This window comes from Mytilus californianus, unplaced genomic scaffold (assembly GCF_021869535.1).
Source record: "Mytilus californianus isolate M0D057914Y unplaced genomic scaffold, xbMytCali1.0.p SCAF_1, whole genome shotgun sequence".
Taxonomy (NCBI): domain Eukaryota; kingdom Metazoa; phylum Mollusca; class Bivalvia; order Mytilida; family Mytilidae; genus Mytilus; species Mytilus californianus.
The window spans coordinates 62,748,183-62,773,747 of NW_026262581.1; the positions used below are offsets into that span (position 1 = coordinate 62,748,183).

The window sequence follows — 25,565 nt, forward strand, 5'->3', positions numbered from 1 at the left end:
TAACCCTTCGTAAATGTTCGTTGTTTGTATAGTACTAGGTACTAGGTTTTAGACGAAACAATAAACAATATAATATAAAAATATGAAGACGTGGTATGATTGTCAATGAGACAACTCTCCACCACAAACCAAACGACACAGAAAGTATATAAACATTGAGAATGGAAATGGGGAATGTGTCAAAGAGACAACAACCCGACCAAAGAGCAGAAAACAGCCGAAGGCAACCAATGGGTCTTCAACACAGAAAAAAAATCCCGCACCCGGAGGCGGGCTTCAGCTGGCCCCTAAACAAAAATGTGTACTAGTTCAATGAAAATAAACGTCACACTAAACTCCAAAACATATAAATGAACTAAAATCAAAAAACATACAAGACTTACAAAGGCCAGAGGCGGTCAGATATATATATATGTATATATATATATAAAAACAAGTCTAAATTGAAAACAACGTTCAAACCTATGATTGCGTTGGATAAAAACCGCAATTTTTATACGTGTGCATGCAAAACAAATTTCTTTTTAGAGGGGTCTAAATACAGCACAAACAACATTTTCCAAAAGACCAAAAAAGTGAAAAAGTATATTTGAACAAAACGCATTTGACTAACAGGTCGAACAACAAATGTTCTTAAATCCTGCTGACTGTCATTGGCGATTGCCAAATAAACGGATCACAAGGTGTAATAAATGGATATTAACTATAAATTTAATACCAAACAGAAAACAATAAACTTGCGGTAAAGATGGTATACCGCAAACAATGGTGCAAAGATTTTTTGTACACCATATCCGGATTTCGACAATTAATGTCTCTTCAGTGATGTTAGGAATCGAAACGGTTATTGGAAGGCCACATAATTTACCTCAATTTAGGATATATATATATATACCAAGTGAATGATGCAAGTTTATCGGAGACTTTATTGTTATTTATATTTCGAAATCAGATATTGTGTAGCTTTTCCGCTTGCTTTGTAATGTTGTAATGTTACAGACGTGCTAGCCGTAAAGGTCATGAGACGACTTTAGAAAACAATGATGCATCCATGTAGGCTTTTAACTTTACATTAGTATATTATCCTCAAAGAAAATGAACTTATATTTCTAAACAGTTTCAAAGTCGTTAAATTTAATAAGACTGCATAGAAATGAAATATGCAATATACAGACATGCAAGTTAATGCTTTTTAAATAGTTATGTGTCTTCCAATAATAAATTACGTCAGCTGTAATTTATCAAAGTTATTTTCCTCATAACAGAGTCGTGCATCTTATAACTGAATTTGGGTTTGGCTCTGTCTTCTATCTATTACTAAATCATTTACATATCGAAACTTAAATGAAGTTTTACGATATACCGGTATATAGTTCTTTTGTTCGTCTTCAAATTATTTATTGAACGATATATAAACATATCCGTTTCAAAAATAAATACTTTTCAAATTAAGATATCTTTTATCAATATAGGCTGTTTTATGTAAACACTTACAAATGCACCTTTTGAGCAAAATTTCATTCAAATTTTGAAAAATGAAAATTTGCATTTCAACTTAAACCAGAAGTTCAAACAAACACATCGGTGTATTTAAATGACATTGTAGATTATATAATATATTAAAGTGTATAATGTATAGAAAATTTATTTTCAAAAAATCCTGTATACCCAAATAACTAGATTTTGAAGGGTAAACAAAATATTGCATGAAAAAACTTGTATTAAAAAGTTTACTAATTGATTGATAATAATTTACAAACTACCATTCCAAGTATTTCTTTTTTTGAAATAAAGATAAAGTCTATACATTTTTTTAAATGCCAATCAAACGAAGACTAATAGGGGAAATCAATGGTGGTATTTCCTCGTGCATGAGGTATAACTGCGGGACGAGAAAAAAATAATGTGGCCAAATTCCTATACTTTGTCATCCTAAAGGCGAATAAGATAATGGTCCGAGTACACAGTTGTCGTCCTTTGATTTTCGTTGTCCATTCCCTAATGTGGACAGTGTGTTACTTCCCAATTTTTTTATACCCCTTCCAAATTTATTTTTCCATGTTTTATGCCTCAAATAGCAAGTAGGGAAGTGAAATTACACTGTAAAAAAATCTAAAGTAAAGTAGTGATTTGGTCCAGCTGAAAAAGGTTAAAAATAAGCACTTCGGAAGCTGTCAAAAGATTTCAAGACCCCTTAACATAAAATTGTCCATATTTTGAGTTAGAGCCGATGAAGTTTTCTATAATTTTGATATAATTTGTCCCAAAAGTAGTACAACACACTGTAAAAATATTATTGAGAAAGCGCAGGTGGGATTTTTTTAATTTTCATTTATTTTCTATAAGAAATGCACTACGAAATAACTGTGTACTCGTACCTAAGGATTAATAGATTCAAGAAGCGATAAACCGCAAGGCTTGAAATTTTATTGCATGAACCCTTTTAAAACTCATGATTTTTCTTTCATTTAATTACTCGTCATGCATATGTTTTTTAAATTTGTTTTTAAGAGAAGTTCAAAAGAAATTATTTTAACGGTTGAATGATAACTTTGGTACACGTTTTTGTCTACGCTTCAAACTTTGAGTCCATTTTTCATTTCTGCTTTTTTGATAATGTGTATGCCTAATCGAGCTAAATATGCTGTAATCAGTCTGCTCTCCAGTTCATCAGTCAATTCAGTAGCCGAGGGACTGTTTAATGTTATTTTACTGTGTAGATCATTGATAAATAGATGTTACCCATTGAAAGCCTCCTCCTTTTTACATATTGTACCAACATTTATGTGTTTACAGTCTAACGTGATCGCAGACCAAAGGATCATCGGAGTTTGTTTAAGAAATTGACTCTTTTTTTAATATGATAATAAAACAGGTCAATTGCGAAAACAAAAAAAGTCGGTTTAAAAGTATATTATCTTTTATATATCCAAAATTTTATTTGCTTCATAGAAATATTAAAAGATTAAGTGCAATGAACGTAGTTTGTTTTTTCCCCCGAGAATAATGTATATATAATATTGTATATATGTCTCTGCTAAAAGTCATAAAATTATTATTTGATCTTTCAATTAACTCCGATAAATATGTCGAAATCGGTTTAAAAGTATATTATCTGATATATATGTTCAAATGTTTATTTACTTCATAAAAAATATTAAAAGATTAAATACAATGAACGCTACGTTCTTCCCGATGATAATCTTCCTGTTTAGAAATATTTATATAATAAATTCAACATTCATTATCATATTTTTGGCGATCAAACAGCACAAGTCTTTGTTTCAAACTGTTTAGCGCAGAGTTCATACGTATGTTAACAGCCGAAATATCGAAAATAAAAAAAATTTGTAAATAGGATAAGTTTACTAATCTTCAAATCCTATTATGACAATTATTTAAATTCCCTTAGATCATGCGGTCAAATGATTTTTACTTGCTCAAGCAAATATATTTATAACAAAAACATTATCAATGTATAGGTTATAAGGATTCAAAATTCTTATCTGCAAATACTAATTTCTTCTGTGTATAGCTTTGGTATTTTCAAAATATATCAATGAAACAAGATGGGTAGATTTTTAGTTTTACTTATACGTTTACAAATGTAATATGTTTTGCGCAAACTTTAATTGATGGGTCCTTTATACCTTAAGGGTTTGCTCATTGTTGGAACCGTACGATGACACATAGTTGATAACATCCTCGTCCTTTGGTAATGGATGGGTAGTTGTTTCATTGGCAATCATACCACATCATTTAAAAAGAGCGTATTTACTACTAGTATCTTTTTTATAACTCTAGAAAGGTTAAAGTGACGCCACAAAAATTCAATCTTGATCTGTGTTTTGTAGTAATAAGCATTGTGTATACGTTTCATAACATTTGGTTGAGGCAAACTCAAGTTGGAGAACGGAAACCAATTTTGGGACGTAAGTACGTACAGACGGACAAGGGTAAAACTTAATGCCCCCACCGCTACGGCGGGGGCATAAAAAGTCGAAAATCTTATAAACTAAGACTTCGATGTACAATGCAATCATGTGACTTAAACACAAAAGTGTTAATCTTTGCTCTGCATCGATATTATTAAAAATGTCTCTCGTGTCTAACTTCATATATATACCGTGAACTGGTGTGTTCTTATAGCATATACAGACAATAATGGAATGTGAGGAATTTAGTCGCATATCAACATTATAAATATCAACTTACACAAAATTCAATATAGCCTACTGTTGTTTTTTTTTTTTTTTTATTCTTTTTTAATTTCATTACTCTACTATATACAACAACGTTTTCTTGTATCTTTAAGTCCATGATCTCGTGCTGGAGTGGTAAAGCATGCTCCTTTTGTTGCCTGCAGATACTGACCACACTTTCATCAATAAATGAATACTGCAGCAGCGTAACTAAACAAGCCATATTTCCTGTGCTTGTTTGTTCCTTTTTAGATTAATCTGCTTTTGATTTTTGCTTATTTTAAGTGCTATTAGTTTTTCAGTAGCTTTATTATGTGCTTGTTTAACTAAATTCTGTATGCTTTTATGCATGCCTACTCCTTCTTACGTGACAACTGTATATGTGTTAACTATTGTATGTATTGTGTTGTCCTACTGTGTCTGCACGCACTGCTATATAATATGCATGTCTATAATTTATTACGTGTGTAGGTTCAAAAGTTCTCTTAGATCGTATGTTTTATTGTTATATAACATGCCAACTTAAAGTAAAACTTTTAAATTGATTTTGATTTGCAACAAAATATCAACAGCGTCTTTGCGGGGGACGTGAAAAAACAGAAGGAACATACCATACGAGCAGTTATTATATGAGCAAGATATTCTGTATTAATCCGCGTAAACGTGTTTACGCAGAAGCATAGCAACGTATGTTTTATACACGCCTAAAAACCATACGTATAAATTCGATAATTTTACACGGCATGAAAAACAGACATTTTACATACGTTTATAATTTTTCATTTTGTATAAAACGTTGCTTAACATATTCGATCAACGAGTGTTTAACGGACAAAATTTTGATGACAAACTCATATATTAAACTGATGCTAAACAGACTTCCTGAGAATTTCGTTCGTGGACAATGAAATTTTAATGGAAACGTCTATTCTGTTACTTACCATTATGGCTATTATATCTATGGTTACACATTGTACGCATGTTTTACGGATGTTTACCGTGTGTAACAGTGTGCGTGAAATTACGTTGCTATGTTACTTATATAAAAAAAACACTTTGAATAAAAATTTGTAAACACCGTGTTCTTCGACAGTAGTCATTTAGATGGAGTTTGTGGTGGTGAATAAAAGGCTGGTGTTTTAACATATTTACCAAAATATTTAGATTGTTTATTACTTACAATATGAAGACCTCAAAACGTACTTTGGTGTTTGTTTCGTTTGTTCCTGTCTTTTAGACGTATACCCCACATCTCCTTTTATTCATTTAACAGATCCAATAGTTCAACATTTTATTGAAATGAACAAAAGATGTGTGGTAACCGTCCAAAGGACAGCTAATATGGTTCGGATGAGGTGCAAATTAAAGGTAAGAAACAAAACTATCATGATTTTCTATTAACATATATAATTGTAAACTTCCAAAACTACGATCTAATAGCTATTAGTATTTACTAATTAAATGAGACACGAACAAAATTTGAACGTTGAAATTTTCAGGCTACTTATAGTTTTTAAATAGAAACCCAAATTAAGGCATTCGTTTATGGTATTAAATTTATCACGGTCAACGAATCGCCTTTGTTTTTAAAGTAGTATAGAAAATATGACAAACGTTTAACAATGTGTCCAGTATTGGGTTAAAACCGCGTATTGGGTCATATATTCTGTGAACCCAAAACCACTAGGCGTAACAGCCTTGGGAAAGCTCCACGAATATATTTAACGAAGGATTTTAAACTGTCGTAATCACTGGTTGATTATTGTTGGTGCGGCTGGCAATTATACTTATATCTGTGTGATATCTAAAAATTGTATTAGATCGAATATTACCAAGATTTACTTCGGAATACTTTTTAGAAAAATGGAACTACCAAATTTATTTTTTCTTCTTATTTTAATTACACAAGCAAGGGGAGCAAGTAAGTCTTTTAATAATGACATATACTTTTCCCGCACTAAACAGTTGACTTATACCAAAGTATTATTTTTTTTAGAATCTGCTAATGTTATTATTTTTTTTCTACTTACTAACATTTCTCCATCAAACGCTGTATCTTACAGTTTGTATATTTTCATCATTATATATTTATAGATTGTTTAAATGTTTATCATAGTTATTGTTGAAATAATTGAAAAAGCAAATTTATTGATATGACTAGGTATTCATTCCACGTTTTGTTGGGTTATAAATTCCACACCCTTTTATTTTCAAAAATGAAATATGAATATGTTGTGTATTCCAGTGGTTGCTAATAACAGAAATTTAAAGTGAAAATTATGTAAATGTAAACACAGTTTATACAGCTGCAATGATTATCTTAATATGTTTGAATTGTTTTTTAATTAACTCTTCACAGAATTTTCTTATTTGCACGAAGATAATTATTAGTCGATATTATATCTGTTAATTTTATGTTTGTGTCCGTTCACAGAGGTAGGCCCAAATTTCAATGATTTATTTCACACCAGGTCCATTTTCTAAAAAATCCTTCAATCTTTTCTTACATTCTCATTATCGTAGATATAAATGTGTAAGTTTTGAACAATATGTTGATGTATTTTCTAACATGTGACCAAATTATAACTGCCTAAATTAATTCATTTTCGTTAGGGACCTCCTTCGGTGTAAAATTTATGAAAACGCGAAATTTGCAATAGTGTCTACGATAGCAACATTTATATGTAGCGCTGAAAAAACACTTTCATATAATCGAAATAAGTGAAATTATGGATAATTTTTGTGAGATTATTATATAGACTCTTTGATATTGGAATACTAGAAAGTTTTAAACACTGCTCAATAGTACATTCAAATCAATGGACATAATAGAATAATCCATAATGCATGAGCATAGGTAAACAAAAACAAAAAGCATCTTCAATGTAGAAATATACGAGAGAAGTGGGACTATTCAGTTGATAAAAAAATGACTACAAATAGATATAATAATTACATATATTATAGCCCCAGAGTAAACAATGTCAAAGACCTCCTGACTCCCTAAATCTTGTTAAACATACTATTACTACCTACGAATGAGTTCTCAGAAATAAGAACCACTACCGTTTACGGTTATCTAGCACATAGCTGTTTTTATTATTTGTCTGTATGCGCTTATTTTTCGAAAGTGTTTGTAATATCAAAAATGTAAAATGTATTGATCTGTACTGAAGCAAGACGACCTTGATTTTCCTTAATTCAATCATTCAGGACAAAGTAGTCATAACCTTAAAGAACCCTATGATCCATTTGTGGTTATTTTCAATGTAAATGCATGTTTTTACGACTCAGGTTGGAGTCAATGAAGCTTTACTGTATATAGGCATACCCGTTTAGTAATTAATAAACATATACCTTTCATGATAGTATACGAGATTCATATGTATTGAGCAAAAAAAGTTGGACAGATACTTCTATAGTTCTTCTTGTGATATATCGAAGCGTTAATGGTATTTCGAACTTATCACTGTTATTTATGAGATTTGAACGACGGTAAACAACTGTTGCCTCAATTTTTTTATTTTAGAAATATAAAGATAATTGTATCAAATTGCATAATCTTTTTGCTGAGATATCATGTACTTAATAATATTAATAGCTTGATGATATCTTCTATATCTATTTATACGGGTATGTTGTTGCCAAATTACCCCTTGATATAGCTATACAGTAATTTGTCATTAATCTTGTACACAAGGTCAAATTTAATCAAATAATGCATGCTTTGCGAAATTGAAAAAAACAAAAAAACATATAAGTTAAGATGACTTTGTTCGCTTTTGACTATTACCTTTTCACATTGCAAAACAACTACCTTTCTTGAAATGAGTCGTCTTGAATATGCATGAAATACTTGCCGCTGGACGCTAGACAAGCAACAATCAACCAATCAATCCACTGTAGAATTTCAAGCAATGATTTTCTTTTTATCATCGATTCATACCTTCATAACAATAATAATACTTCGGCCAACTGAAATTGTCTATAAATATTTGACGTCATTGAAATGGAATTATTTAAATACAATTGTTAATATTATTAGATAAATCTGTGAATTAGTTTGGAGAAAAGATACTGCAAGAAAAATTTAAACATTTTATTTGCATTCTATGAAAGTGTTCATTTACATTCATGACGAATTTTCTTCAGTCTCTTTTCTAAAAATGAAAGAATAAAAGTAGTTTTTTTTATTCTAAGTTAAGAGTTCAGCATGACCAAGTCTAGAAACTTTTACATTTACTATAAATTGATCTTGATAAATTATAAATATGAAAAATAAATTAATAGTTAAATATCTTAATGACTTCTATCATATATATATATATATATTATTTACATGTTTTTGTCAGAGGCGACAATGAATTAATATCAGGGGTTAGTTATTTTGTTTAAACACGAACTTTACTTTCTAAATGTGTAACAAAAATATTTATTCAACTATAGTACTGCATAAAAACCGGAGTTAACTGTTTTATTTGATACGTTCTTTATTCACAGAACAAGTAACAAAAACATGTATTCAACTTTTGTACTGCCTAAAACTCGGTCTTAACAAAGACACAAGAATCTTTTGAAACAAAAAATGTATTATAACTACACAAAAGAAATATTTTAACCCCATGACCAGTGGAAACATTCGCACACAATTCATTAACAAGGTACTAATGCACTGAAATTTTGATTCACTTGTATAGTGTATAATAAGTTAAACATGACAACGTAAATGCATTATAAATATAACAAATACTTTAATATTTATTACAAATGCAACATTGTTAAAGCAAATGCTCAATATTCCGATACATTGTACAGATCAAAGCAAATTACAACAAAATATTCTGCATAAATAAATATAGTTTCTTTTTAGCTTAGGTACAAGCAATGTTAAAATAAATCGAATAGTATACTAGTACTCTGCAAAAAGAAAAACCTGCATAGGTCCAATTCATTTTGAAAATGAAGTTCACCATAAATAAATGAATGCTTAATTGTCATTACAACTGTGAAACGATGTTATGACAAGATTGGTCCTTGCTAAAAGTAACAACGTCATCGACCGTCTTTAGACTGTATAAGCTCAATCTGAGGTAGCCCGACAATTTAACATTCACCAGAGTACAATTTCCTGCCTTTGGCAAGGATTGAATACAAATTGGATCAGCTCAAGGTTGTCTTATAAGTGTTAGGTAACGCCTCTCTACTCCAGTCGAAGATCGATGTATCCCAGTGTTCATTCTACGTAAATGATTACGAACGTTCATTGCTACAACCATTGATATTGGTATCCAAGGCTTACGGAGTTTTTTTAACACAAAACAACAGGATTCGCCAACACGGAATTCGGCCACGTCTAGTTTTGACCCATATACACAGACGTACACGTGTTCGTTGGCGTCATAAAATAAAGGTCTAGACTTTGCGAAACCGGCGCCGAATTTGACACAAGGATGGTTCATGTTTTCTTCTGAGCGTTTCAATCCAGTCTTAGTTTAGGAAGTTGACAGATTTGGCGGTGGAAGCTTCATGAGATTGGCAAAAAATCCTCGAACAGCCGAACAACCATAGTTCGTGTCGATCTATTTAAACGGCTTTACGTTATAGAGACGATATTTTACAACCTAATATGCTCTATGTAATATTGACATTGACAAAGGGAGGTGTTTTAACAGGACAATATTCGGCCGCATACATCAAGGATAACCATGGCTTTTCTTACTCATTACAATATTAATTTATTGCCAAGGTCCTCAAGTCGTCAGATTTGAATTTCCTAGAACATTTTTGAGGAACAACTTGATAGACGAGACCGTGAACGCAAATCCGCATCTTAATAGTGGTCCAAAAACAAATATGATTCTATCCATGTCAAAAAGATGAAGAACATTGTTGTGGTCACAATAGATAGGACTTAAACGTAATCGGAAATTGTTCAAATTTATCGTATGTGACGGGTTTTTTCTTCTTCAAATGATTAACAAATGACTAAAATGACGTTGTTCTGGTACGCTTTTAACACTTTCTTCAACTAAAAAGAGCCTTAGCTGACTTCTTAAATCGTTACATTTGCAGCTTGTTTTTAAGAATATAACATGTCAGTCCCGGAATCACTAGTGTAGAATCTTACACTATGTAAAAAGAAAATCAAACAAATTATAACAAATTATAACAAAAGCTACAAACATTGTAGCAAAAGCAGTGGTTCGAATTTTTCGCTTTTTTGAACATTATAAAAAATTTTGTAAAAAATCCTTTGTTTATCTATTCTAAGCAATTGCATAAAATATAAGACAATATCTGTATTAATATTGCATTGCCATTATTATAAATGCTTTCGAAATTAGTGAACTTTCAATTAATCATAACTACTTACCCTTCAAAAGTCCACAATGTCACCCCTTGTTCCTGACGTTGCTATTGTGTTATATATTGCGCTCTTCTATTTTTGCAAGGAAAATGTTTGTCCATTCACGACAAGTTTCCTTTTTAAGGTTCATTTCAAGTTACCGTCTCTCCTAAAGATAGACTCAATTTGCAGAACCTTTCCAATGAATATATAATTAACTTGCTATATTCATGCATATAAACCTTAGGCAAACTAACTACTCTATTATTGTATAAAGAAAATAACATGCAGAAGATACCAATGGTACACTTAAAAAACTGTAATAAAACAGACATTACTAGCCAAAAAGGAGAACAGCGATAAGACAATAGTCTACATAACACGTCACAAAAAACTAACGACTAAGTAACACGAACCGCATCGAAAACCCAGCTTTAACTAGAATTTTTGGCATAGGGATATAATATACATTTTCACTGAACGTGATTTATGCACAATACTAGAACAAAATTTCGCTCTATTTCTGTAGACTCTTCAAATCCAAAAGAAACACCCTGGCTCTTATCTTTTTTGTTGATAGAAAAGGCGAATGAAAGTAATAAAAAAAGTATATAAGAAACTGCATTTTTTTAAAGATAAGATTGTTTACAAATTTCGTACCGAAAGTATAAATGTAGATGAAAAATTAAGAATCATTATCGATAGATATTAAGGAATGTCCTTCTTTTATTTGTCAATTAATACTTTCATGCTAATTCATAAAGAAAATAAATTCGACCCACTCTATTTTCTATTAAATGGACATTTATCTAAAACCAATTGTTAATTTCATGAAAATCATGAATTAGTTTTGAGAAAAGCTGATTCAAGAACGTTTTACTTGAATTCTATTACAATGCTTATTTACACATAGAATTTTTTACAAGTATTTGAAGACATAAATGTATTGTTATTTAATTCTATAGATAAGAGTACAGCTTGACAAAGTCTAGAATGTCTGTACCTCGGTTCATTAACTATAGCTTGATCTTGATACTACGCTTAACCTTGAACATTATTGAATTGAATATGAACAATAAATAGATAAAAAAATAACTTAATAACAACTATCATATCTATATAATTTACAAATTAATCATAGCATATAATATTAACATGATTTATTTCAAGAGCGACAATGCGTTAATAGCATGGGTATCATGGGTAAGCTATTTTATTTAAATACCTACTTTACAATTAAAGCCTCTTTAAGTTTAAAAGATTCAAAAACAAAAACATGTATTAAACTTTTGTACTGCATAAAAACCGGTCTGAACAAAGATTTTTTTGAAACACATAAAAGAACTATTTTAGCCATTGACCAATCAAAGATTCGCATGGAATTCATTAACAAAGTACTCTGACATTGTAATCGTTTATATATAAATTGAACATCATTTACAGATTCACTTAAGCGGTGTATTAAAAGTTAAAAAGAAATTTTGATAACGTGAACATCTTATAAATATAACAAATACTATAATATTTATCGCAAATGCAACGTTATTTCATGCGTGTATGCAAATACATTTTAGTTCTAGAGCTGTAACTAAAATATTCGTTCATTTGTATGTTTCAGAGTTTAATGTGGCGTCCATTTCGCTGAACTAGTATACATTATTGTTTATGGGCCAGCTGAAGTCCACCTCCTGTTGTGGGATATTTCGCGCTGCGTTGAAGACCCTTTGGTGGCCTGGGCTGTTTTCTGCTCTTTGGTCGGGTTGCTGACTTTTTTCCCGTTTCCATTCTCTATTCTATTTGTATTTGTTTATCCTTGCATATAGCACTTCCATTTGCTTTACGTACAGATAAAAAATCACAGCAGAATGTTTTACATTTTTCTAGTATTATCAGTAAAGTTGCATTAAGCTTAAGAATAAGCAGTGTCAAAATCATATGACAGCATAAGCAGTATAGCATGTAAAGTGAATGTCATGATAAAATGTACATGTATAAAGGGTGTCATGATAAGATGTACGTGTATAACGGACACTGGTGATAAGTAAATTTATGCAACAATAGTTTATCGTTGTTCAATTTCATATATCGATTAAGAAGATACAAATCAAGGTATCGCATGAACTCCAAAAGGAATGAGACCGATGCATCGTCTACTGATGTGCATACATCACCTGCAGTGCAAATCAACAATCAGTCAAAATGTCACAATCGGTACAATTACAAATCAAATGACTATTCTGGAATCTAATTTAATATAAAGACTGAATTGATTTTCTGACTTGCTTTTAACATTTTTATTGACCGATGATGCATTGTTACAAAAGCTTATTTGTCTTGGTAGCACTCATTAGCATTGAAAGCTATGTATTATGAAAATCAACCAATATAAAAAAAATCTACAAATATTGAAACAAAATCACAAGTTTGCATGTAAACGCCTTGTGTAAAAGAGAGGCGAAAGATACTTAAAGGGGCATTAGCTGTCAAATTCATGTTTACCGATTTGACTCATATTCTCATATTTGATTTATAACATACTAAAACGTCTATCCAAATTATAAAAAGGTCTAACATAAGCAATTTACAATGCATGTACTCGGTAATATGTATCAGTATTTCGTGTGTATTTTAGTCTAGACGCCATCTAATTAACCATCGAGGTGACATCCGAAGACAGCCGACGGTCATATAACCCAATATACACATAAATATAGATATAAATAGATAGCGAACTCGTGCAATTGAATTTTTCTAGGTCTGTTTGATTTCAATTTATACTAGTAGGTTATAAAAATATGTTAATCATCGTTTTTACCTGTATGAGAATGAGTTTTTGTGGATCGATTCAGTGAACCAAATGGTTTATCCTTGTTTCACTTTTAATGTTGACATTCTTTTCCTTTTAATAGCTGAACACGCCTAGTTCACGTGTAACCCATTTCTAGCTAAGGGGTTAAATAGAAGGTCAGATGGATACGGTTTCAATGAGGTCGAATTATTCACTTGCTAGTGAATAATTCATCAGCGATGTTTCTTATCTCATTTTGACCAAATTGAACCAAACTGGCTGCTAATTATTTCACTTTCATTAATGATTGAACAAAGCAAATCATACTTTTAATTGTTTTACATCTCGAAGCTAATGCCCCTTTAAGTGATATTCAAACTCATTAGTCGAAGACAAGCAAACAACGCCATGGCAAAAATCGAAAAACGTCCAAAAGACAAACTACGTCTACAAACCACAATTAATCTGTAGCTTGTATTTTTTGAAAAATAGCAAATGTTTTTTTGTCTATTCGCAGTATTTGCAAAAATACATAAACAAGAAATGAGCTGTCAAATTGGCAGCAAACCTGGTTTTCTGTATTTTGAAGGCACTTTAATTTCCTCAGATCTATAGAAATTCCTTATACTTTGCCAAAATGGAGATTTGTCCAAATTGCCCAATTTTGCATAGATTATTCATGAAAAAATACTTTCATATGAACCGATAGACACATAAATATAAATATATAAAGATAGCAGGCACGTACATTGGATTTTCCAGGTCTGTTTGATTTCATATTTTAGATTAAAAAAAAACTATATAAATTATCGTTTTTCCAGAATAAGAATGATTTTTTGTAGATCGAATCAGTCAACCAAATGCTTCACCCTTGTTCCACTTTCAATGTTGACTTTCTTTTCATTTTTAATAATTGAACACGCATAGAACACGTGTAACTCATCTCTAGTTGAATTGAAGGTCACATGCATACGCATTCCATGAGGTGAAATGATTGAATTGCAAGTCAATAATACATCAACCATGTTTTTGTTGTTGCTTATTTTGACAAATTTGGGCCAAACTGACTGCTTACAACAAAATATTATTTTAAAATTCCGCTTTTATTTAATGAATGGCTATTATTTATTTTGAATTTATTGAACCAAAAAATTAATTTTTGACTTTTCACATTGAATAATCCGCGAAGCGGATTATGCAAAATGTGAAGAGTCAAAAATTAATTTTATGGTTCAATAAATTCAAAATAAATTATTGTCATTCATTATAAATAAATTTCTATCAAAAATAAGGCTCAAAGAGCTTTTTATATTTTTTATATTAACAATAAGTTAACAACGTACACACATGTTGGCGTATGAATACACAACGTGAGAGTGGGCGTGTCGCCATAACAATTAACAACATTGAAAATAAAGAAAATACTTTTGACCAATCAGAAGACAGTAAATACACCAAATTTATTTATTAAAACTTGAAACAAAAAGAATTGTATTTTAATTTTTTTTTTATCGTTATCGTAGCTAATGCCCCTTTAAGAGTTCAACATGCCCAAGTGTAGATTTTCTATGACACGGTTCATTTACGGTGACTTGATCTTAATGAATATATTTTACTTTGAACATAGTTGAATTTTCTTTAATATAAAAAAATATAGATTAATTCAAAAAAATGTGTCAATGCCAACTATTATATATATAATTTACAAATTAATCAGAGCATATAATATTTACATTTTTTATGTCACAAGCGACAATGAATTATTGTCAGGGGTTAACAATCTTATTCAAATATGTCCTTTACAACTAAAGCCTCTCTGAATGCGTAACAAAAACATGTATTCATCTATTGTACTGCATAAAAACCGGTCTTAATAAAGTTACAAGAATCTTTTGAAACAAAAATGAATTGAATCGACACTATATTAGTTTTACGGTCAATGTCACGAATTAGTTGACCGATACTACATACCTTTGTTTAACTCACTTGTAACATGTTTTCGCAGTCTTAGATATTTAGAAACCAGAACAGTCGTCTAATCGATATTTCATTCGATTGCGTCCCGATCGTGACTTTTTGACTATATGTGAATTTGAATGGCGGGTGATGAAAGTATTGCAAAAGACGCAATTTATTTTATTTAAGAATTGAATGCTTTTTGGGGGGTACTTTTTCTTGAAGTAAAAGCGTTGGCCGAAGCCCATTTTGTATGAAGTGCTGAAGTCATAGGGTATTTTGTTTTATCTCCTTTGGATCTAAATAATATATATAACTTCATAAAACAGTTTTGAAATATACACCGTTACATATTCACTAATGGTCTTTGATCATATTAAATGCTTTGCGTTCATTCGTCCGAAGAAAACTCAAATGATCTAAAATTTTAGATAAATATTGAACATTATTTTTGAAATCAGTAATTACAGATATTTATTTCTACGATAAATATTTTCATCAATGTATAATTGTCAATTTAAAACCAATATATACATAAAAATAAACGTGGAAACGCCATAATGGAATATTTTGATAATTGTAAAAAAAGGTTCCAACATTGAACAGATATAATGTAAATTGTGTTACTGGTAATCAGAATTGGTATTGTTTCCATGAACTAAAAGAAATAAGAAATAGATATGCAGTTTTCATGGTTCAGGTCTTTCACAAATTTTTAGCGAAATAATAACGCAAGTGACATATCAATGAATAATGAGACTTCATTCTCACAATTCTTTGGAATTTTCGTCATAAAGATATATGCTTCTCCCAAATCACTAATAATCGATTTGTTACAATTTGTTAAAACCTTTGATGTTCCTCTTCGACTCTATTCCTCTTTTATATGATGATGCAATGCGTGGAACTCTGATTTTTTCAATATTTCTAAAAATCTTTATTACCTCGAACTTTAATGTTCATTAGTATCAATATAAAATTGTAAAGTAAACAAGTAAACATATAGGGAATGTTCATTTTATAATGTTGTCTCCGATTTTCATGCAGTAAAAATGTATTTTCCTGAATTAGTCAACTGTTTGATGTTCTTTATACTCAAAAGTGTTTTATGTTATATGTTATTCGAGATTTGTAAATGAATATGGGCTCGTATACTCAGATATATGCCGTTGATATGGAGTATGAGCCTTCATCTCCTATCAAGTCCGAAAAACAGTTGCAATATACTTGAGTGTCACTTTTTCAACCTCAATTAACATTCAAATCTTCCGTTTTTTGTACGCAGGGGATATGGGCTTATACCGGTATCCCCTGTCAATGTAACCAATTAGATTGCATGACTAACCGGGATATTTTACTTCAGTATAATATATCATTGCATAACTGACTTTCTAGTTAATGTTTACTATTTACATTTTATAATTACAGGTTATAATTATGACAGTAACGGAGATGGTAAGCAGTTATATTATTTTATCTATGAAAATATAAATGAAACATAAAACAGAAATAAAATAATAAAATCGCCGTTTCTGCTTTGTATCGATCTGATGAGATAGTTTGTTCTTATGTTCTACTGCCACACACCGTCCTAAGAGGATTGGCGCCTTCAAATTAGTTTAACCCCGCCACATTTTGTATGTGCCTGTCCCAAGTCAGGAACCTGTAATTCAGTGGTTGTCGTTCGTTGCTGTATATCATTTTTTTCGTTCGTTATTTTGTACATAAATCAGGCCGCTAGTTTTCTAGTTTGAATTGTTTTACATTTGTCATTTCAAGGCCTTTTATAGCTGATTATGCGATTCTTATTTTTATAATAATGATATTATTGTGGAGTTTATTCATGTTTGGAATGATGAAGAGTTTTTATAGTAATGAGGAAACAATTAAAATTTTCAATAGTCTAAGCAAATCCGCGTGCTTTTTATTTTGCAGTCCTGTTGTCACATATATGTTTTTTGTCTTAGATTGGACAACAGGAGTTTGTTCTACAGGCACTAAGCAGTCACCAATCAATATAGTTCTTTCGTCAGCTTCAGTCGACACTTCACTTGGAGAGTTTGTCCTTACAAACTATGACGATGACAGCAAATATGGAGTTATTAAGAATAACGGACATACAAGTAAGTAACGAAAAGCGGTATCATACATCTGAAACGTTACCACTGCTGTTGGACTATCAGTCTACAAGGGTACCATCCAGTCAGTATTTTGTTACTTGGAATATTCAAGTTATTATTTTGATCGTAGTATTACAGTTTGTAGAATAATTGTTTTTAAACTTTGCAACTTCCAAATGCAAAATTTTCCTCAGACAGCTTTGCCTGTTCTATTTTGGTCCTTTTGGTTTTTAATCTCTCAAATGAGGTCAAATGTAATATTTCAAAACTATGTTCTTTATAGTATCAAAATATCAAACGAATGTTACTGTGTTATGGTTGTAGTTTTTAACGTGAGCATGTGACCAGAACACGCGCAGTTCGTTGAGTTTATAAAATTAAATATTAAATTTTACTTGTGGTAATCACAATTGATGCACATTTAAATCGAATTCTTGATGGACTGAAAAACATCCTAATCGCAGCTCATCCTTGGTCTAATAAAATCGAATGACAGAAAACATATAGAATGTACCTGGACCATTATAACATCCATCAATCCAATATGCATAATATGTACCCGGGACAATTATTACATCCACCAATCCGATATGTATAATACGCACCTGTGACGATTATAACATCCATCAGTCCCATATGTATAGTATGCACCTGGGACAATTATTACATCCGTCAGTCTCGTGTGTATAATACGTACCTGGGACAATCATAACATCCATCAGTCCCATATGATGGTGCGTACCTAGGACAATTATAACATCCATCAGTCCCATATGATGGTGCGTACCTAGGACAATTATAACATCCATCAGTCCCATATGTATAATATGTACCTGGGATAATTATTTCATTCATCAGTTCGATATGTATAATATGTGCATGGGACAACTATAACATCCATCAGTCCCATATGATAGTACGTACCTGGGACAATTATCACATCCGTCATTCCCATATTTATAGTATGTACCTGGGACAATTATTACACCCATCGGTCGCATATGTATAATAAGTACCTGTGACAATTATAACATCCATCAGTCTCATGTGGATAATATGTACCTGGGACAACTATTACATCAACCAGTCCCATATATACTTGGACAACAATTACATCCATCAGTCCAATATGTATAGTATGTACTTAGGACTATTATTACATCTATCAGTCCGATATGTATAATATGTACCTGGAACAATTATAACATCAGCCCTACAAGTAAAGACAAAGTTTTTGAAAGTAAGTCATATAAAAATCCTTGGTATAAAATAATTTTTGGATATGTTTATTAGTTATCTTAGTATTGATATTAAATTATTACGAATGTGGAAGTCTTGTTTAAACTTGATTAATATCATATTAGAATTGAAGTTTTCAAATGTATGACAAAGCGGTACTAATCCTCTCTTCAGTTCAAGTTGATATGGCAGACGACACCGTTACTTTGAATGGTGGTGGACTAGACGGTGGACCGTTTATATTGGCACAGTTTCATTTCCACTGGGGAACATCAGATTCAACGGGATCCGAGCACACAGTTGATGGAAACAGGTCTCCGCTTGAAGTAAGAAAGCAATTATTTCATGTCAGTTGAATTGCAAAGGTTAATGAGATAATTTCTAAATATAATTACCTTGTATTAGTTCTAGAAATAACTGCCAACTACAATGGGAACCAAAATGATCAGTTTATATTTTTTAGGTCGACATACATAAACAGTTGGTTATGGCATTATTTTTGTAAATTTTGTATGCTTTATTTTGAATTTAATTATAATCTTTCAAATATCAAAAGTTATTAGTCAGTAGCATATCATAAATGCATCTCTTCATAAACACATTTTGATTTAGAATTCAGTGGAGGCCTAGATTAATGGTTATAATTGGAGATGCATGGATGCTTACGCAATTAACTCTCGTGATGACTTTTTTTTAACGACCTTATAAGATTTTGGTATTGAGGTAAAAATGAAAAAGGGATAACACCCACCTTTAACTTTAGACTTTGTAACACAAGTTAAGGTGTATATACATATACTTTTTCACTTTTTTGGTCTTTTGGAAAATGTTGTTTGTGCTGTATTTAGACCCATCTACCAAGGAAATTGTTTTGCATGCACACGTATAAAAATTGCAGTTTTTATCCAACGCAATCATAGGTTTGAACGTTGTTTTCAATTTAGACTTACATATATATATAATTATACATTTGCAGATTCATTTTGTACATTACAAACAGTCATTAGGTGACCTTAGTACTGCAGCAGGAACCGCCGATGGACTAGCTGTCCTTGGATTTTTTTTCGAGGTATTCTTCATTTTTTGCAAAAGCAATACAATATTTATCTGGGTCACTAAATAAACTATTTTTCAATGTGTAACACTTTCCTAGTTTGAAGTATTCTTAATTAAGCATATGTCGGAATATGTGACAACTTTACGCAAGACATTTTCCTATACAGGATAACGTCACAATTTACTTAAACTTCGTCTGGAATTTGGCCTAATATTTGCAGTAGTACTTTTTAGCTAACCATCAGCCGAATTTATACCCATGACATCGTTGCAACTCTGCGTTCACTGTGTCTACAGCCCTAGATCACAGAGAACTAAGCTATATAAAAAATACAACTTCCATTAATCAAGTGATGCCTTTGGGCTGTAACACACTGCATGGTGTATGATGGAATGTAGATGGAATTCTTTGCAGATCAGGTGCTTTTTTTAATCTTTTTTGTCGTTAAGAGTCATAATATTTCCCATGCAGTTACATTGATATTCGTATTCTATATGCACACATTTTCAAAAATGAAAATAGATTTGAAATATAACAACTGTAAAATCAGTTTCAGTCAAACAAAGAATGACACGAACATTTGATTTTCTGTCCACATGACACGTGTTTCTGGGAAAACCCTCCATCTGGTACGCTCGATATAAAAAGTGAGAAAACCCTCCATCTGGTACGCTCGATATAAAAAGGTAGAAAACCCTCCTTCTGGTACGCTCTATATAAAAAGGGAGAACACCCTCCATCTGGTACGCTCGATATAAAAAGTGAGAAAAGTTCTTTAATATTACAGGTATATCCATCAGACAACGCATACCTTGATCCCTTCCTTGACGCAATATCTAGCGTTGCAAAGAAAGGTAAGAATTTTATCAAACAACAAAAGTTGTCATGTGAAAGAGCTCACTATTCTATACATGCGGTTACTCAATGTAAAAAAAGAATACCTTCAACCAACAAAAACGAATGAATCTCACCATTGATTTAAATAACTGTCAAGAATCGATTCATTGATTCATTGTTGTTTGCTTTACATTCAGTGGTCAATAAGTGGTTCCGATTCAAAAAAAAAAGTTTTATTTTATTAATTCATTATTATCATTTTGGACATATTCGAACTCATTTAAGATTTTAAAAGATGGTTAACAACTGATCAAAGGTGAATACCTGATAAAAAAACCCTACTCGATATCCTTGATGATGGGGGATATTGTACGCGCTAACAACTACAATATTTATTCTACGAGAGATAACATTCACCACAATTCATTCAACAACTCTTGTATTATATATCAAAAACTTAAATACTGTTTAAAAAATATTTTTGTCACTTATATGAAGCTTTATTTGCACTAGTGTAATATGATACATTATTGCACGCTAACTTTTGGTTACGTTCTGTATGAAACATGTTGTTTCTATACATCAATTTCAATTATTGGACTATCTTTTTCACTAATAGCCATCATATTGACCAATACGCAGTAATGTCTAGTCGGTATTTGGAGAACAAAACTGCAGCAGCGTTTCGAGGCCCACATCAGGATCCTTTTAACAACTCTATAGGCGATTGCCAGTTTTCGTGTTGCTAGGCAAAATTATGACCCTATTCAATAGTCTATTGTCAGATTACCACCTTATTTAATTATTTTTTTTTGTAAAACAACTTATGGTAAGGACAGACTGAATTCACTGTCAATTCAAACCTTATCAAAGTTAAATCTGTTCAACATTCATTCCGTTTATCCTGATTTTGCAATCCCTTTAAGTAAAAACATTTTTATGAAGTCATTATAAAGTATTATATTATTAATTTCTCGATGTGGAAACAAAAGCCAGCTGATATATGTTTTTAACTTTAGTATAGAAGCTTGACATGTTAATCCTCGGTATATCTCACGTTAGTTGACGGGAATAAAGGCGCCGAATGTTAAATTAACTTTTTTACTATCTCGACTGTTCTACTGAAAGCTCTTTTCATATACTGACCGACCCAACATTCAGTTTTATAAAGCCATGAAAATGATATTGGCCGATTTTACTGCTCTCAGCCAATTCTATACTTTACTAAAGGTATCCAATTAATTATTTTAGTGTGCATGAAGCTGTTGAAAGCTTTTACATTCCTTATTTGGTACTTCCTTTAAGGTATACGGTTTCAATCAATGTATATTTTATATCCAAAGTAATTTTTGATTGAAACATATTTTGGTCTTGAGCATCACTCTAGAGACATCAACTGTCGAAATGATCGTCTGGTGCAATAAAGTTGATACCTTTAATGTTATTACTACTACTGGGTCGATACCTCTGATGGTGGACTGAAAATCCCCGAGGGTATCACCAGCCCAGAAGCCAATACTTCGGCACTGGGTCGATACCTCTGATGGTGGACTGTAAATCCCTGATGGCATCACCAGCCCAGTCGCCAATACTTCGGCACTTGCATGAACTTACGCATGTTGTTCTATCTAAATTAGCTGTTATGAATTTTTGAAATCATTTTAAATTAAGGAATGAATCCCCCTCATGAATAGTTCTGATTCCTTCTCCGAGTTTGACTTTACTTTTTGTCCCTTTTGATTTGATCAGTTCGTACATAGCTCTGATTCCTAGACCAGTTTCGTATTACTTTTAGAGAGACATTAATTGTCGAATGGTGCAATCAAATTGGCATTGTTAATGCTATTATTACCATTCGATACCTCTGCCGGTGAACTGTTAGTCGACGAGGGTATCACCAGCCCAGTTGCCAATACTTTGGTACTGGTATGAAAATACGAATATTGTTCTATTCAAATTTACTGTTATAAAATTTCGTAATCATTTAGAATTAAGCAATGAATCTCCCTCATGAATAGCTCTGATTCATTGTCCGAGTTTAACTTTAATTTTTGTCCCTTTTGATTTGATAAGCTGTATGAAATGTTTGTAGTATTTTTTTACTTTCAATTTTTGGCTTCGAGCATCACTGGCTGAAGAGACTTTAATTGTCGAACTGTCAAAATGTGCATCTGGTGCAATAAAACTGGTACTGTTAATGTTATAAATACAATGTTACTTTGTTCATCTCCTGTTAATGGCTGTAAATACTTTTTATTATGGTAGCTCGCTGTAATTTTATTTGATTGAGAAAACATATGTAATGGTAAATTTTGAAATGTCTAACTGTTTCAACACCAATTAAGTATAGATATTTAAGTAAAGAATGAAAATTGGAGACAGAGAACTTCATGTAATTATCCCCCTCTTTTTTTCAGATCAAAACGCTACCTTGTCATCACCACCTGTAATTGACGCAATATTTCAAAATGTGAATACATCATTGTTCGTGAGATACAGTGGAGGTTTAACAACACCAGGTTGTAACGAAGTTGTTCAGTGGACAGTTTTCACTGAGAAAATTCGCATCTCTAGTGTTCAAGTAAGTAATTATTGGTTCAATTATTTGCGAGTCATATATACAGAACAATATTTGACTCCCCCTTTTGTAGGCATCTCTCTGTATTTTGTTCTCCTTACCGTCAGTTTTATCCGTGTGCAACCCTTCGAAATATTTGAATTAAAGTTAATTGCTCCGTCTTATTTAAAAATAAAGATGAATGGGTTTTATATACATAAATGGGTAGGTTTTCCTATAGAACACGAGTTCATAGATTTTCATTTAAAAGAAAATTCTGTATTTTTATTCAAATTTTCAGATATGTACTGCCAACTAATTAATTGCTTCCCGTTCTCTAATACACCGACAGCTTTTCCGTGTGCAGTGACCTTAACCATTAAACATCTCGGCAAAAGTAAACAAACGTGAAAAAGAAAAGTCCAAGTTAACATCACTATCATCTAACTTATTTTTTCACGTGCTTCATGACTCTATGTTGATTGTTTGTCAAGGTCACGGCCGATAAACCTTGGCAACAAAACCAGAAAGTTAATCAGCAGACAAAGTTTTCGATCCACAATCCCCGAATGAATTTTTTTTTTTTATCGATTATACGTTTTGTGTTCGTAATAAATGTTTGAGAATAAACTTGTACAGAGGACTAAGTTTAGTATGAATCAGGTGCAGGTCCAGGATTTTGAAAAAAACACCCACCTCCCACCTGGTAAGCAAATGTTTGGAGCGATTCTCTGTGCATGCATGTATTGGTTCAATAATTTCCTTTACATCACCAGATTGAGAAACTCGTTGCATAAGAATTGAATTACATTTGATAATTTATTTAAACTGGTAAATAATTTTTTGTTTTGTTTTATTATTTTTAAATTAAACAAAAACAAAAAGAATTAATGTCATGATTTTGTCACTCCTTAGTACACGGGAAAAATGTATTTATACTACGGTTATTCGTTTATTTTTCAGTTGGCCAAGATCAGACTCAGTTACCAGGACACAAGTGGAGCAACAGCAATAGGAAAAAATTACCGTTCAACTCAGAGTATCAATTCTCGTACTGTCAAAATCTCGTATGATCCCAGTATAAGTGCTGCACCAATTCTTACTCTAAATATGCTGTTTCTATTACTTTCAGCTATTGTTGGATTTTTGTACTGCCAAATATGACATTCATCCATGTAACAATTTAGTTTTGTTTTTTTTGACAATCGCATTTAAACAGAACAGCTACTTTTAACTTGAGACTAAATAGAAAGTAAATCCTCAAAAAGTTAAAAAGTAATATCATTTGTACGATACACATTCATATTGAATATCAAAAGTGAACAAATAATTTTCATGTTATTTCTCATTGATTTTTAGTTAAATATCAATTTTAAATAATATGTCCTCATCGTAGTCATATGAATTAACTACGGCAGTTTCGTTGTATCAAAGATGTATAGTATATATGATATTAAAATGTCTTTGCTTGTATCATTAATATCATCAATGTAGTTAACTTGAATTTGTAACATTTTAACCATTGTTGAATTTTAGGTTTAATATAGTTTATATATGTAATGAGTTACGTAATAGTTGAGTACAGGGAAACCTTGCACGAAACAGTCTAATGAAATATGCAAACATTGTTTTATAAATTTGGTGCTTCATAAGCGGTTTTCTGGATTAACCTTCGTCAGTAACGTTCAAAACCAAACATTTGAAAACATGTGATGTCAACCATTTGATAAGCTATGTGGCGAGAAATAGACCTAAAAGAATGTCAAAAACAAACTTTATCGAGGGATTTTGAATCTTAAATTCATAATAATTTGTAAGTTTATCATCAATGTTACATTCCTGGGTCTGCCAAATTCTCTCTCATTCTAAATTATTAACAAATTTTTCATCAGAAATTAAAATCCGAATATGCTACGAAACTACTTAAATATGACGGTGTTTACAAGATGCGCATACTAAATAATACTTCAAAGTTTCTGTTCTACATACCATCAACGCACCCATCCTCGTGCAATTAAATATACAAAAACCAATTTACTTCTTACCTTATACGCAACTACTCTGCCTAAAATACTTTTTTAACTTGAAGCCCCTGCAAATTGAGTCACGAATATCCCAGTTGATAGACTCAAGGGCTATTGTTTCATATGATGGCTTCCTTGATATATAGTTGTCCCAACGGTAGCTTTCGAACAAAAGGTTCTTAATGGTAGAGATGAGGTCGTTTTTTCAAAAGTTTTATAGACACCGTAATGATTTGTTGGACCATTACTCAATACTAGTATCTAAAAATACAGATTACCACAATCCTTCCCTCTTTCCCTTTATTGTGATATCACCTTTGTGACTACTTAACGGATTTTTTTACTTGCCGTAATCAACACGACACATGCAACTAGTGGACAAGGACCTCTTTACTCCTCTGGAGGCCCCAGAGTTTCTGGCAAAGTATATTTTGTTCAA

The 25,565-nt window shown here is 31.6% G+C and overlaps 1 protein-coding gene across 1 annotated transcript; it reads left to right on the forward strand.

The window, feature by feature from the left end:
- Positions 1–5,909: 5,909 nt before the first annotated feature.
- Positions 5,910–24,662, forward strand: LOC127705821 (carbonic anhydrase 1-like). The gene is made up of 8 exons (XM_052210178.1): positions 5,910–6,123; positions 16,721–16,747; positions 17,260–17,415; positions 18,826–18,977; positions 19,628–19,720; positions 20,496–20,562; positions 22,963–23,126; positions 24,066–24,662. The coding sequence occupies exons 1-8, from the start codon at positions 6,066–6,068 to the stop codon at positions 24,264–24,266; spliced, it is 918 nt and encodes a 305-aa protein (XP_052066138.1). The 5' UTR covers positions 5,910–6,065; the 3' UTR covers positions 24,267–24,662.
- The last annotated feature ends 903 nt before the right edge of the window (positions 24,663–25,565 follow it).

What these genes read in the sequence shown, in the direction of transcription:
- LOC127705821 (XM_052210178.1), top strand. Translation starts at nt 6,066, where the DNA reads ATGGAACTACCAAATTTATTTTTTCTTCTTATTTTAATTACACAAGCA. An exon ending in GAAACAGGTCTCCGCTTGAA is followed by an intron (nt 18,978 to 19,627) that starts GTAAGAAAGCAA and finishes ATACATTTGCAG; the next exon opens with ATTCATTTTGTACATTACAA. An exon ending in TTCGCATCTCTAGTGTTCAA is followed by an intron (nt 23,127 to 24,065) that starts GTAAGTAATTAT and finishes TTTATTTTTCAG; the next exon opens with TTGGCCAAGATCAGACTCAG.